The sequence below is a fragment of the Strix uralensis genome, chromosome 2 (assembly GCF_047716275.1).
Source record: "Strix uralensis isolate ZFMK-TIS-50842 chromosome 2, bStrUra1, whole genome shotgun sequence".
NCBI classification, from domain to species: Eukaryota; Metazoa; Chordata; class Aves; order Strigiformes; family Strigidae; genus Strix; species Strix uralensis.
Window position 1 is genome coordinate 1,440,962 of NC_133973.1, and position 14,351 is coordinate 1,455,312.

The following is a 14,351-nucleotide window of genomic DNA, read 5'->3' on the forward strand; positions in this document are numbered from 1 at the left end:
CCTGCCTCAGCAGTAAGGCTCTCAAGGAAACACGTCTAAGAAAGGCCCCCTCTTCCTCCCCAGACCACCCCTTTTCCTCTTGCTTTTGGTGTTGTACAGAGGGCCTGCTGGGCTACTACCACACTGAACTCCATCAAACTGGCAGCAGATATTGAGATCACTTTGCCCTCCAGCCCAGCCTGTACTGCCAGGTACAAGCCACCTCTTCTAGGAGCACAAGACAGGGAGAGCTTTCCAAGGCAGTCAAGTGTAGGTGTGCCAGGGCAGGGAGTTAACAGCATTTCTTCCTTAAGGCCTCAATGTTGTAATTAGGTCAATGTAAATAGAAAGGTCCTCCTGCATGGCAAACCTCCACCTGCTTTCCCTTACAGTCATCTTCAGTGGGACTGACACATCCTGACCAGGGTTACCCTGCATCAGTGACTGAGCTTCTCCCTCACTGGACCAGTCTGCACTGGAACTCCAGAGTGGTATTTCTGAGCTGCTCAGCAATTAAGGATCCTCAATGCAAGACACCTGCCCAGGATTCTGCAAACCTACACAACCAGCCAACAACTATCAGCTTCTTGAAGACTTGCTTTTTTTCCACATGTTTTGTCCTGTATTTTTTTCCTCTTTGTCACAAGGATGCTCTGAACAACCTGCAGCAGCAGTGCTGTGGATGAGCAAGGTATCAGAATACAAGACAAACACTGGCCATGCAGGGTATCTCAGAGTACTTTTTATTTAGCAAAAATAGCTATTCAATCAGAAACCAACAATGTCAACACGTTTACAGAATTGCATAGGCATCACTAACATCACTAACCGTGTACAGCTCCAGTAGTCACCTCATCACCACAGCAACAGCCAGTGCAGGAACCTGAACGGTTTCCAGGTGTGGCTTCCAAACATTAATAGCCCTGAAGACGTACGCAGCGTGGCATGCCTCTCTATTGCAGTTGCCAGTTTCATTACTTTGGCAGAAAAATCATTGTTATCGCTGTAATTCATTAGTTACTTTTTGACTTGCTCTTAAATAACTGGGTTGTTCCCCATCAAAGATCTGTTCTCTCAATGAAAAATGTGATTAAAATCGAACTGCTTCCTTCAGTCACTTGACACCAGTGCTGTACACCCACTCCTCGTGCCTCACTGCAACTGTCATCAGACTAAGAAACTCAAAGGACAGGATAGGCAGGATATGAACTTACTATCCCTTCCCAGGGACAGCTCATCAGCTAGCATTTCATGGCTTCAGATTTTATTTTCTTCAAAAACAAAAAACCGTAAAGAAAGGAATATATACATGGGTGGTTTCAAGTTTTCATTTCAGGATAAGGCAGTTCAGTTTAGATGTGTAAATGCCAGTACAGCTGTGCCCCTCTTCAGGGGGTTGTTTTAAGAGACAGGCTGCAAACACAGAGAAGCTTTGGGGAGTGGGTTCCCCTGAGCAGCTGGCCTGGAAGGGCTCCCCAGACCCCAGGCAGCACATCCCAAACATGTTAATCATTCACCTTGTGCGATAAAGGCTGAGGCTCACAGAAGCGGTGAGAAAGGCTGTACCTGTCCCAGCCAGGGGAGAAACACCTTCCCAAACATGATACTGTGAAGTCTCCATGGCCCTAAAAGCAAGCAATGAACCAAAGCTGCTGCCTCAGACTCTGACTGGAAGAAGCTCAGCACACAGAGAGAAGGCACGGAGGGAAGCACGCTGCATTACATCTTCTCCCTTGCCAGTTCTCCTGTAACACTTAAAACTCACCACAACCTGCACAGCAATAGGGAGAGTCCACAGGTCATTTCCACAGCATACTGCAGATACCTGTTGCTGTGCTGGTCGTGGTGCTTGGGTATCCGGGTGCCCAAGTCCAGGACAACTCTGTGCAACTCCTTCCCTGTGCTGAGTAAATTTGGAAAAAATAAATTATTTTTAAAAAACAGATATGAGGCAAGTCCCAAATTGCTTAGACAATAAAAGAACTGCCCACTCCAAACATTCATTGTCCTGCTTAGGTGGAAAGAAGAGGTAGAACTAGTGGCCAGAGACCCACTAGAAGTATAAAGGCATTTTAAAACAAGGGGAAAAACTGACAGACCAAAAATCAGCATTTTTCAAAGCCTTAGGTAGTCATCCTGCCAACTACCATAACTGAAGGTGTCTATTTAGTCACCAGAGTCACGATTCTCCAAGGTCACAAAGAATAGCTTAAAATCCTGAAAGACACCTTCCTTCTCAGTGCCATACTAAAATCCACCATCCCACCGAAATAGCCCAGCTCCCAGGGTTGTGAGGCAGTGACTCCTATAATCGCAGGAATCTGCAGTCCTAAAGGACAAAGGCAAAGATGTCCAAGGGTCCCTTGGATTAGCATTTTGTCTACTTAAACTCCAACCTTCCCCTCCAGCTTTACAGCCCCTTGGGCACTGGTCTTCATGGCACAAGTAGCGCTGCTGATTGATAGCCAATTCACCAGTGTCACAAGCTGCCCCAGGACAGAGTTCAGGTGTTGGGGAAGCACCATGATCAGCTAAGGTAAAACTCTGGCAGCAGGGGTGACAGACAGGAACAGCAGAAACAGCACAAGCAACTCAAGGAAGCATGTGCATATGCAGGAACATTAAGTGTACTCGTCCTCAAAATGGAGCATCCAGCATCACGGGGCAGCCACTGCGAGAGTCACACTGTGGAGCACAGGCCTAGGGCCACCTCCTGTCCCAGGCCTGGGGGTCCCCACAGAGGGGTCTATTCATGTGCCCTCACTTCTGCCCTGCAGCAGCACCTCAGCGACAGAGAGAGCAGCAGTTGACTAGACAATCATGAAGCTACCTTCTCCATGGCAACCTCCAGACGCACACAGCCTTAGACTAAAGCCTCCCAAGGCTTTCATTCTTTGAGAAAATTTACTGTTCTTTGCTGCACATCCCATATATGCAACAGAAGAACAAAAGGCATTTTAGAAAGAAGATATTTGTTCTTACTTACGTAAGAGCTAATACATTTACCTTCTAAAATGTGCTACAAATATAGTATAAATATGGATCAAATACCATTGAGGTGACTGCCTTGGGAAGAAAAGGCAGAGATTAAAAAACAGAGCTATATCTTCATACATAGCTGCCAAAAGTCTTCACTTGGTGTACTACTGGCTTTCAGGAGAGCTGCTTTGCATCTGCTCTTGTCTTCCGTAAGCTTTCACAATACTGTATATGCCACTGCCCAAGAACACCAGCGAGATGGCCGCGAAGTAAGAGGCATAAATCATGAACTGCAGAGAAGGGGAGAGAAAGTAAAAAAGAAGTGGTTAAACCAAGCAGTTACCAAATTTGTAAGAAGGTTAATACACGAGCTCCCTTTCTCTTCTAAAATATCAGGAATCAGTGATTATGTCTGTCAAACCCTTGACCCAGAAGCAGGTAGCTGAGAAGCTTTACGGCTTGGTTTACCTTCCTCCCTCCCATCAGTAAAGCTAAGAGAGCCCATCATACCTGGGTGAAGATGTCCAACCCCAGCCCACTGGCATCCACAACAATCAAAGTGAGCAGAGTCTGAAGTGCTAAGGCAATGAAAGTATTGACCCCAAACACCAGGGCGTACCGCTCCACGCTGAGATTTGTAGCGATCTGGAACCTGGAAAGAAAGGGATGACCAGAAATGTAACGTCTGGGAAAAAGCAGGGAAATGCAAGAATGGGAGGAACATCTCTGCACAAGACGACTATGCAACTTGAAGAGTTACATAGACTGGTCTGGTATTCTCCACAGCTAAGATACCTTGCACTAATAGTGTACTTTTCTAAATAGGATCAAGAGACAGACTAACATAGAAGCTAGAAGAGACCCACGGACACATGTAAAAAGCTTAAAAACCAAACCAAATGAAAAAACCATCTTGTGAGCTCTGTGGGTTTCAGCCTCATTGAAGCAGGCCTCCTGTCCAATGCAGCTAAAGGGTCTTGTCACACAGAGAAGATCCAATGCACTCTGATCCCAGAGAGCTGTTGGCAATCTCAAAGCGTCAGCCTACTGCAGTGTGGTCCATAACCTCCTGCATCCTTCACAGAATCACGGAATCATCTTGGTTGGAAAAGACCTCAAAGCTCCTCCAGTCCAACCATGAACCTCACACTGACCATTCCCAACTCCACCAGATCCCTCAGCGCTGGGTCAACCCGACTCTTCAACCCCTCCAGGGATGGGGACTCCCCCCCTGCCCTGGGCAGCCCATTCCAACACCCAACAACCCCTCCTGGGAAGAAATCCTTCCTAAGAGCCAGTCTGACCCTGCCCTGGCGCAGCTTGAGGCCATTCCCTCTTGTCCTGGCGCTGGGTCCTTGGCTCAAGAGACTCATCCCCCCTCTCTGCACCCTCCTTTCAGGGAGTTGTAGAGGGCCATGAGGTCTCTCCTCAGCCTCCTCTTCTCCAGACTAAACCCACCCAGTTCCCTCAGCCGCTTCCCATCAGACCTGTGCTCCAGACCCTGCACCAGCTTCATTGCCCTGGTTAGAAGTTACCAGTTTCAGCATCACCCTTTAGATTGTGCTTGAGCTGTCTTGTAGCGATCATGCATGTGCGGTTCAACAACAGCTGTGTTTTCCTCCCAAAAGTGACAAAGAACATCAAAGTTTTCCTCCTTACAGGTTAGGGAAAGTTGACACTTCAACACAGGCAAAGCATTGTCCTCTCCTCAGCAGTTAACACTTCGCTCCAGCCACGTTTATGAAAAACATTCCCCTGGCAAGCAGCACTATCTGATATTTAGAAGTAGTCACTTCAGTGTCATAAGACTTTTAAGCTCGGGCAGACTGTCAGTGAAATATATCTCTGTGCCTCAGTGTCCAACCTGAATCACAACACAAACCCTTGCAACAGATTTCCAAATTCCTGGTAGGCGAGAGTCTCGTTACTCAGCAAATACACCAGCTTTCACACCAGCTGTAACCTCGAGAGCAATATACATTAAAAAGATACTCACGTTGCTATCGTGATTAGCAGCATGTAGATAATTCTGAAGATAACATAGGATGCATAGCACACGCAGATGTCACGAACTGTGTCCATGATATATACGGCAGCAGCAATAAGAAAGGAGAACAGGGCAAGTGTCACTTCACCCCACTTCGCCCAGGATGCTTTTATGTGACCCACAACAAACACTGCAACAGCTCCTGTGAGGGGAAGGAAAGCATAACTGCTAGTAATTGCAATTGGAGCAATTTTGAGACTGTATTAGGAGCTGTAGAGCCCCTAATAGCCAAACGTGATTGAAGTGGGGGACACTAACGTGCACACCTTAGCAGCTCTTCTTCCTGACCTCTCCCTCACCTGGAAACCTGCTGTAAACTCCCATTCACTTTTACAGGAATAGAGAGAAAAAAAAATAGGTCAATGCTGACTGCCTCTGAAGTCTACTCCCTGGCTTCAGACACACAACAGCCCCAGGACTCAGACCACTGCTGCTCAGTCCTCTGCGCCTGGCTGTGGCGGTGTTGTCAACTGGGCTCCAGAGAAACGCAAACCCTGGCTCTCAGAGGCACTCAGCTGATTATTTTGTGGTGCTTTACAGTGGATAGGAGGGAGGAAGACACTTTGACACACAGCTGTTAGAGCTCTCTCCCAGGAGGCAGAAAAACCTACATTTACTGTCATCCTCATGCTGGGCTGTAAGAGTAAGAGTGAGCAGAGATCCAAATCCACGTCTCCTGGGATGCAGCCTAATCCCAAGCTACAATCACGCACTGTTGATTGCACAAGAACAATCCTTTACAACCAGAACAGGTTTGTAACTGCTGCTGGATTTTACAAAGGGGGGATGGAGAGAAAAGACATCACAAGATGGAAAGAGTGTGATATTTTATGCAACTCAACAAGCAGACAAGGTGTGTTTCATGCACTATCACAGTTTTAACTACTGAGAAGCCCAAATACACATTACATTAAAAAAAAATTCCCATTTGAAGTAGGCCTTGTTCTGCAAACAAGCCAAATAGCAACTAACAGCATAACGATGCTGCTGTACACAGCAAACTAGACAAACAGCATACTGACAAAGGGAGGTTTACTGAAGATCTCTGAAAAACAGGATTGTTTTCAGCGTTTGATCACTGTACAGAAGTGCTACAGTGCAGCATCTAAGGTCTTTGTAGCCCTCAGCTGGCCTTCTATCTTAGAAATCCTGCAAGCACATGAAGACTCCTTCTGTACCATCTGTGTGTACAAGCCTACAACCCTGTCAGACCTCACATCAATCTTGCAGACTAGTGAAGAAGGCAGCTATGCCAAGGGAAAAGAATTTGTTTCCCCCCCACTAAACTCTTCTTTCTAGTGCCTGCTCTGACACCCTGACATTTTGCTCTTTGAAAGTCTGTCTCCCCCAGCAGCAAAACCCCGAGATGCAAAAAGAAGCTAAGTCCTAAAGCCTTCTTTCTACTGTCTCAGCAATTCTGAAATTTGGGAACAGACATGACTCTCTGGGGATCTCACGGCAACTCATGAAGTTGTGCTCCCCTATGGCTCAAAGCTGTATCAGTCTGACACCTAATTATGACAATGCAGACAATCTGTGTCCTGCAATGAGACAGCTACCACTGATCCAGTGGTTTCACAACCCCACCCTATAAGATTGCCACATTCCCAAGAAGGTGCAGGGATGCAGCTTAACAGTCAGTTGATCTCACTAGAAGGAATTTATCTTGCCCAGGACAGGAAGCTGACATGAGTCACCACGCTCGACTTAAACCCTTCTGCAGGGCAGCACAGGTACAGGCAGGGATGCCAACAGCATCTTACACAAAGGTTGCCAAACACTGCTCATAACCGAGCACAGAATGACTGAGAGACATGAAAATGGCAAATCACATCTGGGATGCACCAGGAAAGGTATTTCTAGTAAAGGGAGAAGAGTGAACAGTATGTTCTTCTACAAGCCTGAGGCCTCACTGTATAAAGCCGAGTGCAGCTCTAGTCATCCACCTCCACAAAGAATGCAATTCAAACCATGTTTGGTGCAAAGAGGGGCTAGTAAGATGACAAAGTGAACAAAGAACTTAATCAAAGAACTAGAAAAACTTGGCTTCTTTGGCCCAGAGCAATAATTTTGTGCTAAAATACAACCTTGGCATGACATCAGAGATAAATAAACTGCTTATTAATAAATTCAAACTGGAAATCAGAAGTTAGAGCATTTGCACTAGTGCCTAGGAATTGGGTCACTGGATGCTCAGCCTTAACAGGTCCCTTCCAGTCCTGTATACACTTCAAGTTTTCAGTTGAGATTAGTACTGCACTAAACTTCACTTGTTCCAAGCAATGAATCTGTGTCAACCGGAAGGATTTTTTGGCTCTGTCTTTTGAGCAGTTCAGGGACAAAGACTATTTTGCTTTCAGAAAACATTGCCCAAAATGACTCAACCATTTATAAAAATGATACTAGAAGAAAAAAAATCAAAACAGGAAACTAAAAACTTCAGTTTTACGTGAGTTTAGTGCCAACCACCTTTCCTTCCAATAGGTCCATTGTTCACACACCTTGAAATAAAAGATGTTCATAACGTTTGAAGAATACTCCTCCTTTTTTTTTTAATCTGCTGACATTTGGCCACGCTATGGGTCTTCTTTCCCTTGATACCAATTCTCCTCCTTCCTGGGACCAAGGCAGGATGGTGGAGGCAGTCAAACCAAACAAGAAATAAGAACCACAGCATCCCGCTAGAGTGGAGGAACAGTGTATGACTGTGTGCTATTAAAGGGCAGGTTTAGCACACCAAAGATGATTTAATAGCCAAAGCCTTCAGAAGCAAGTTGCTGACAGTTTCAAACCCAACTAACAATAGGTGGTAGACCAGCTTTTAGAACTATAAACCAGCCACGGCTTCCCACTGAACTCCAAGAGGGGGCTTAGCATGCCCAAGAAAATACTACGCCTTCCTTGTTTGTGAATCTTGGTTTCTTTTACCCCCAAGTAGGTGATGTCCTACAGATGGTGGAACATTGACTCCATCAAAGAAAAGGAACCTACTGCAACAACACCTAGAAAGCCTCTGTGAGGGTATTTTAGCTATATTAAAAAGGTATTGTCTGAGTTCTGGTAATGAAACAGTATTAAACAACTTAATAAACAAATGTTTGTGCTGACTGACCTACCTGTGCCTTTCAAATCAAGCAACTTCTTTCATCTTAATAGCTTTTCTGCTTAACAGTGCTGAAATGACTAAATGGGGCTCGTTGCATGCTGCATGTGTACAGGAAACCTTTATCCGTTCCCTTTGCTGCCAGAGGAAAAAAAGCAATAAACCCACAGGACCCTTAGCCTGACTTTGAGTGGTTAAAACAAGCATAACCCCACTGCCATAGCGACAGCCAAGGACACAAGGTCAGCCACATGCCTGGAGCCTTCTGCCAAATCTCTCAGAATGCAGACTGGCTCGGGAGGCTCCCTTAAACACCTACGTACTGGATTACAAGAATTAGGGCTGTGTGCAGCAACTAACTCAACGCTGAGCACCATACCTGTGCACGTCAGGGAAGACTCACCCTGAATGCCAGTGTTGCCTCTCCAGCATGCTTGGGGGAACCCAAGGCACTTCCAAATTGTGCTCTGGTGACCTTGAGGGACAAAAGGCATTTCTCACAGCAGAGCAGGAGCTATGCCAGAAGCTTACCTAGCAGCGTCGAGGCTGCCTCCACAGCACCATTGTAGATCTCCGTGCTCCGAGAAGGCTGCACCATCTCCCACAGGCCCTGAGCGTAGTTGATGACCTGGAAGTAGCCGCAGGTGGACAGTGCCCACCACACAGACCAGCAGAGCATGGTCCGGGAGGAGTAGCACTGCAGAAAGTCCTGCCAGAGATCTTTGAGCGCTTCTACGATGTCTACATTCTGCTCCTGCATAGATTAGAGAAGGAAGGGGAGAGAAATGTTAGTCTTTGTTTATAAATACTTCACACTGCTCCACAGAATTGCCCCTTTTAAGTAGTCAGATCACTGGTGAGTGACAGTTCCACTCTTGGACACAAACCTCCACAGAGTAATGAACAAAAAGCTTGCCCATCCCACAGTCTCAGCAGCTGGTCCCTGCCCTAACCAGGGCCATCCCCTTACGTGCAGAGGAAGGGTTAAGCCCCAAGCACCCCTCGATCTCTGGCGCTCTCAAGCAGAGAGCAGTAACTGCTAGATATTGGAAGTACTACGTGAGGAACTGAAGGGTACCAGAGCGAAGAGACACAGGAGAACAGGACATGATACCCACTTTGACAAGACAGGATCAGAAGTCAGTGTACTGAAGAAGCCAGAATTGGTTTTCCCCTGTAGCAGCCCTCATGGTGCTGTGTTTTATGTCGGGAGCTGGCAGGGTGTTGATAGCACACTGGTGTTGTGGCTACTGCTGAGTGGTGCTTACACAGCACCAAGGCTCTTTCTGACATTTCCCCCCCACCCCCCGCCCCCTGCAGTGGGACGGGGTGGGCAAGATCTTGGGAGGGGACACAACCAGGACAGCTGACCCGAACTGACCAAAGGGATATTCCATACCATATGACGTCTGCTCAGTATAAAGCTGGGAAAAAGGAGGAAGGGGGGGGGGGGGGGGGGGGCGGTCACCCTCGGTCCTCCGAGGCAACCACTACGCGTATGGGAGCCCTGCTTCCTGAGAAGGCCCGACATCGCCTGTTCATGGGAAGTAGAGAATAAATCTATTTTCTTTTTTTGCTTCCATGCGCAGACCTTTGCTTTGCTTATATTAAAACTGCTGTTGTTTTACCCACAAGGGTTGGTGGGTTTTTTTTCCTATCTTATTTTCTTTCCCCTCTTTGCCCTGTTAAGAAAAAAAGGGGAAGGGGGGGAGTGATAGAGCGACTTGGTGGGTACCTGGCATTTAGCCAAGGTCAAACCACCACAGCCAGACATTCAAATCATAAAGGCAGAAAGCATCACTGGCACTTTTAAGTCCTGATCAACAAAATTCAACCAAATTTGGTAGGGCAGAGAACACGAAAGCCACTAAGTACATTTCCCCACAAATAAGTTGATTTTCTTTACCACTAGCATTCAGGGATTATAAATATTCAAAGAAGCAAATTCATTACGCCATGCTCCACCCTGTTAATGTTCATCAAGGCTCTGAGATGGTGAGACATGTTGCCTGGGGATCTGAAGAGAAAGAGAAGCTACTTCCACCAGACACTGCTATCATAAATGGCAGCTCCTGTATATACAAGTGCTCCAACAAATGGCATGAGATAAAAATGAAGCTTTCCCCTCCAAGTGTTTCTAGAAAAAGCATGAAAGGGGGCAGACCCATGAAGTGGTTTGAAAAAATTTTGAAAATAAATCAGTTCTTGTAACAGAGGATAACGACAAACAAAAATTACTTTTTACATACAGGCTGTTACACTCCTGTTCCTAACCACCTTACATCAACAGCACCGGAGGAAACGAGCACATCTATGTTGTAGACAGAGCTGCTGATTACATTTGCTGCATGCACACACTTACAGAATCACAGAATCATCTGGGTTGGAAAGGACCTTGAAGATCATCTAGTCCAACCGTTAACCCAGCACTGACAGTTCCCAACTACACCATATCCCTAAGTGCTATGTCAACCCGCCTCTTGAACACCTCCAGGGATGGGGACTCCCCCCCTGCCCTGGGCAGCCCATTCCAACGCCCAACAACCCCTCCTGGGAAGAAATCCTTCCTAAGAGCCAGTCTGACCCTGCCCTGGCGCAGCTTGAGGCCATTCCCTCTTGTCCTGGCGCTGGGTCCTTGGCTCAAGAGACTCATCCCCCCTCTCTGCACCCTCCTTTCAGGGAGTTGTAGAGGGCCATGAGGTCTCCCCTCAGCCTCCTCTTCTCCACACTAAACCCCCCCAGTTCCCTCAGCCGCTCCCCATCAGACCTGTGCTCCAGACCCTGCACCAGCTCCGTTGCCCTTCTCTGGACACGCTCGAGTCATTCAATGGCCTTTTTGGAGTGAGGGGCCCAAAACTGAACACAGTAATCGAGGGGTGGCCTCACCAGTGCCAAGTACAGGGGCAAGATCACTTCCCTGTCCCTGCTGGCCACACTATTGCTGATACAGAGCCTTTGAAGTCAGGCAAGACCCTTCTTGCCTAAGTCAGAGCAGCGGTTACTTCATGTGAGACTGGGCAGAGCCCCCAAGGCCCACCCAGCATCTCTAGCCCCTGTGAACTTGAATTCCCTGCAGGGAAACACACAGCACTGTCACAGTACTGAGCTATTGCATGCTGTGCTGTTGCACGTCCAGTTTCAGAGCAGTTTCCAGACAGCAGCAGCAACTTTGGGCTCTTGGCTGTATGCCCTTTCCCTGGGAGAACTGTGCAGCGTGTGCCTGGGAAAGCCTCTTCTCGAAGAGCAAAAAAAACCATTTTAAGATGTTGCTACTAAAACCCCCAAAGACCACAGCCTAACTCTGTCCTGAATTCCCTTTTTTCCACCCCTCAAAGTGTCACTGATTTCTAAGCATCTTTATTAAACACCACACAGTCCTGTTGGTGCTTTGCCAATGGCGAAACGCTCGCTCTGCACGTGGACACCGTCCCTCCAAAGCCCATCAGAACAACTCGGGAAGAAGTCAGCTTGTGGCAACACGACTTTAGCAACACAGAAGGTTTCACATGAAGCTCAAGTTTAGGCGCAGGAGAAGCAAGGAAAGGAACTGTGACGCACACTGCAAAAACTGATTTGGCACGTCCAACCCAAGCATGTGCCTGACAAGCCCATCCGCCCTGCCACCACCTGGCAGAGTTTCTTCACTACAATTATTCATAAAGCCATTCATTTAAGTTCGTGAAATACAGCTGCCGTCACCTTAGTAAGAAGGGCTATCATCACATGCCAATGCTTCTCAGCTTTTAGCACCTGGTATAATTGAACTCTGGAGAGAGTTATGCAAATGCACTTGTTCCTTTTTGAAAAATTTTCCACCATTAGCTTGGAACCATCCTTGCTCTCACAGGATGGCAGTAAGATAAACTAAAGGGACTGGTAAGTTATAGTAATATTTTAGTCTTTATTGGCACAGAATTTATCTTGTTTAACAAATACCCTTCAGCACGCAAGCATGGTTAAAAATACTTTTGCTCACACAAGATCGTGCTGGATGGGGCAGGATTAGGTCCCAGGAATGTTAATGCTTTTAATTCCCAGCTGTAGCTGGAAAAGCTGAAAGCGTCCCCAGATGCTGCCCCCCCACCCCGACCCAGCTAACCGGGGCTAACTTGCTAAGTGAAATAACCATTAGCTAACTAAAGGGACAGCTGTGCTTACCTTCTGGCTTGTTCTCAGAACGAGCACAAGCTCCTCCTGACCCCGGGGCAAGGCTGACCTCTCCCCCAGGCCCTCGAATCCCCCGGCCACCACAGGCTCTGCGTAGGCACGCGCTACCTGGAGCAGCGTGGCAGAGACCAGTGCCCAGCAGGCAACTACACACACGCATCAGGCCTCAAAACTGGAGGCTGCTCACCCGTCACCTCGCAGGACACACCATGTCCCACCACCAGACAAGGGCACCTGCACGCTTGTTTCCATACAAGTGACTTTGTTGGAGGTTATGTAGCCCACAAAAGCCACAAGTCGGGGCGCTACCCTGGTGCTCTCGTGGGCTGCATTAAGCTTTATTATGCACAGGCGTTTTCCGCAGTTTATCCATATTCTGCCTCTCTAACTCATCAATGTCAGCGTAAGTGACCTCAAGGACTATTGCAGTTTCCTTCCTGGACTGGTTTCTTTCCAGGATCATAAGATAAAACCCAATTACTACACAGCTTACTACTGCACAACTTGCACAACAGTTAAAGTAACAAGTGTTTTCAGAGCCCGAGTGCAGGAAGAACTGCCTCTTTTCTGCGAGTCACAGGGTGCATCCAGAAGCACACACCAAATTTGGACACAGGCACAATTTTTAGTGCCCCAAAGACGTCCCTTGCTTTGTACCGTTGAACACCAATTTGATGCCGTTTAATCACAGCCTTGGGAGGCATGCAGAACAATTTCAGAAAAACTAAGGAGCAGCCTAGCATGTTCAATCAGCAAAATAAAGTCAGGAATAAGTTTTCTTGAGCCATAAATAAGGAAGCGGGATAAGCAAAGGGATACTTTTTGCTGTTGGATATTACATCTCTACTACTGTGTACATATATGTGCACACATTTATATGCATGACAACCACATCAGTATTGCATCTTCTACTCAGGGCACAGCTCACCTCTTTTTCTGCTGAAGGACCATCCCCCTTTAAGGGAACTTTCATCTCATCCTCCCAGCCGGGTGCCCTCTGCACACTGGGATGATCTTGGACAGCCGATCCACTTTTACAGTCCATGACCTTCATTTCCCAACCAAGCTGCTGACTTGAGACGTGGTGAAAGAAAAGGCTTTTCTGTGGCATGGGCAGGAACCATGCCATGCCAAAGGCAACGGATATGCTGGTTAAGGAGATAACGTTCAAGCTGAAGAGCGACCATCCTGCCACCGACACAAGGACCTGCCCGGCCACCGAGCCCACCATGTAGCCCACCAGGGTGGCACTCCGGCAGTAGCTGGTGACCTTCTGGTACAGGTTGACATCGACGATGCTATAGATGTAGGAGTAATAGGCAATGTCGGTGGCAGTCCCCATCCCGTAGAAGAACTCGAGGACCTGGACGGCGCGCAGCCCCTGGGCGTACAGCAGCATGAACCAGGTGACGATGAGGCTCAGGCCCTGCAGCAGGACCACGGGCTTGTACCGCAGGTAGTCCGTGGCCAGGAACACCGGGAACAGCAGCGCCAGGTAGGAGTAAGTCCACACCGGGTAAATCTCGTTGAACACCTGAGGGTGAGAAAAAGACAGCGGTAACTGCCAGCCCCCACGTACCGCTGCGGACACACAGACACCCAAGCAGGGGTGCGGGGCGCCCGTGGCCGCCGTACCTGGGTCTCGGAGAGGTTTTTGTGCGGCCCCAGCAGGTACCGGGTGAGGAAGGGCTCCGAGGGCCGCACGCTGCAGAAGAAGCCGTAGGCGCACAGCAGCCCGGTGGGCAGCGCCCAGCAGCACCCGCCGCCGCCAGCCCGGGTGGAGCGCCGCGCCGGCCGGTCCCCCCGCGGCCCCGCCATGCCGGGTAGGGGCGGGGAACGGGCGGGCCGGTGGCGAGGGGGGGTGGCGCTCGGGTCGGCTCGGGTCGGCCCGTTCCCGGGTCACCTCCCACTCCCGCCGCCGCCGGCTCCCAAAAAACACCGCCGGCCCGCGGCATTGCTCTTAGAGGCCATTGGCCGGCGCGCGGGAGGCGGGTCTGCGAGTTGCCCTCCGATTGGGCGCCACCGCCACCTCTCGGCAAGGCGGGCCAATGGGAGCAGGGTGCCCGGCGGGAGGGT

The 14,351-nt window shown here is 48.6% G+C and overlaps 1 protein-coding gene across 1 annotated transcript; it reads right to left on the reverse strand.

The window, feature by feature from the left end:
* Positions 1-701: 701 nt before the first annotated feature.
* On the reverse strand, positions 702-14,177 carry SLC19A2 (solute carrier family 19 member 2). Its single transcript, XM_074852509.1, has 6 exons — positions 13,911-14,177; positions 13,204-13,809; positions 8,640-8,862; positions 4,955-5,147; positions 3,469-3,610; positions 702-3,248 (listed from the first exon to the last, which is right to left on the reverse strand). Exons 1-6 carry the CDS (start codon positions 14,091-14,093, stop codon positions 3,123-3,125), a joined length of 1,473 nt encoding a protein of 490 aa, XP_074708610.1. The 5' UTR covers positions 14,094-14,177; the 3' UTR covers positions 702-3,122.
* Between the last annotated feature and the right edge of the window lie 174 nt (positions 14,178-14,351).

What these genes read in the sequence shown, in the direction of transcription:
- SLC19A2 (XM_074852509.1), bottom strand. Translation starts at nt 14,093, where the DNA reads ATGGCGGGGCCGCGGGGGGACCGGCCGGCGCGGCGCTCCACCCGGGCT. An exon ending in AAAACCTCTCCGAGACCCAG is followed by an intron (nt 13,810 to 13,910) that starts GTACGGCGGCCA and finishes TCTCACCCTCAG; the next exon opens with GTGTTCAACGAGATTTACCC. An exon ending in GGTTGGACATCTTCACCCAG is followed by an intron (nt 3,249 to 3,468) that starts GTATGATGGGCT and finishes CCTTCTCTGCAG; the next exon opens with TTCATGATTTATGCCTCTTA.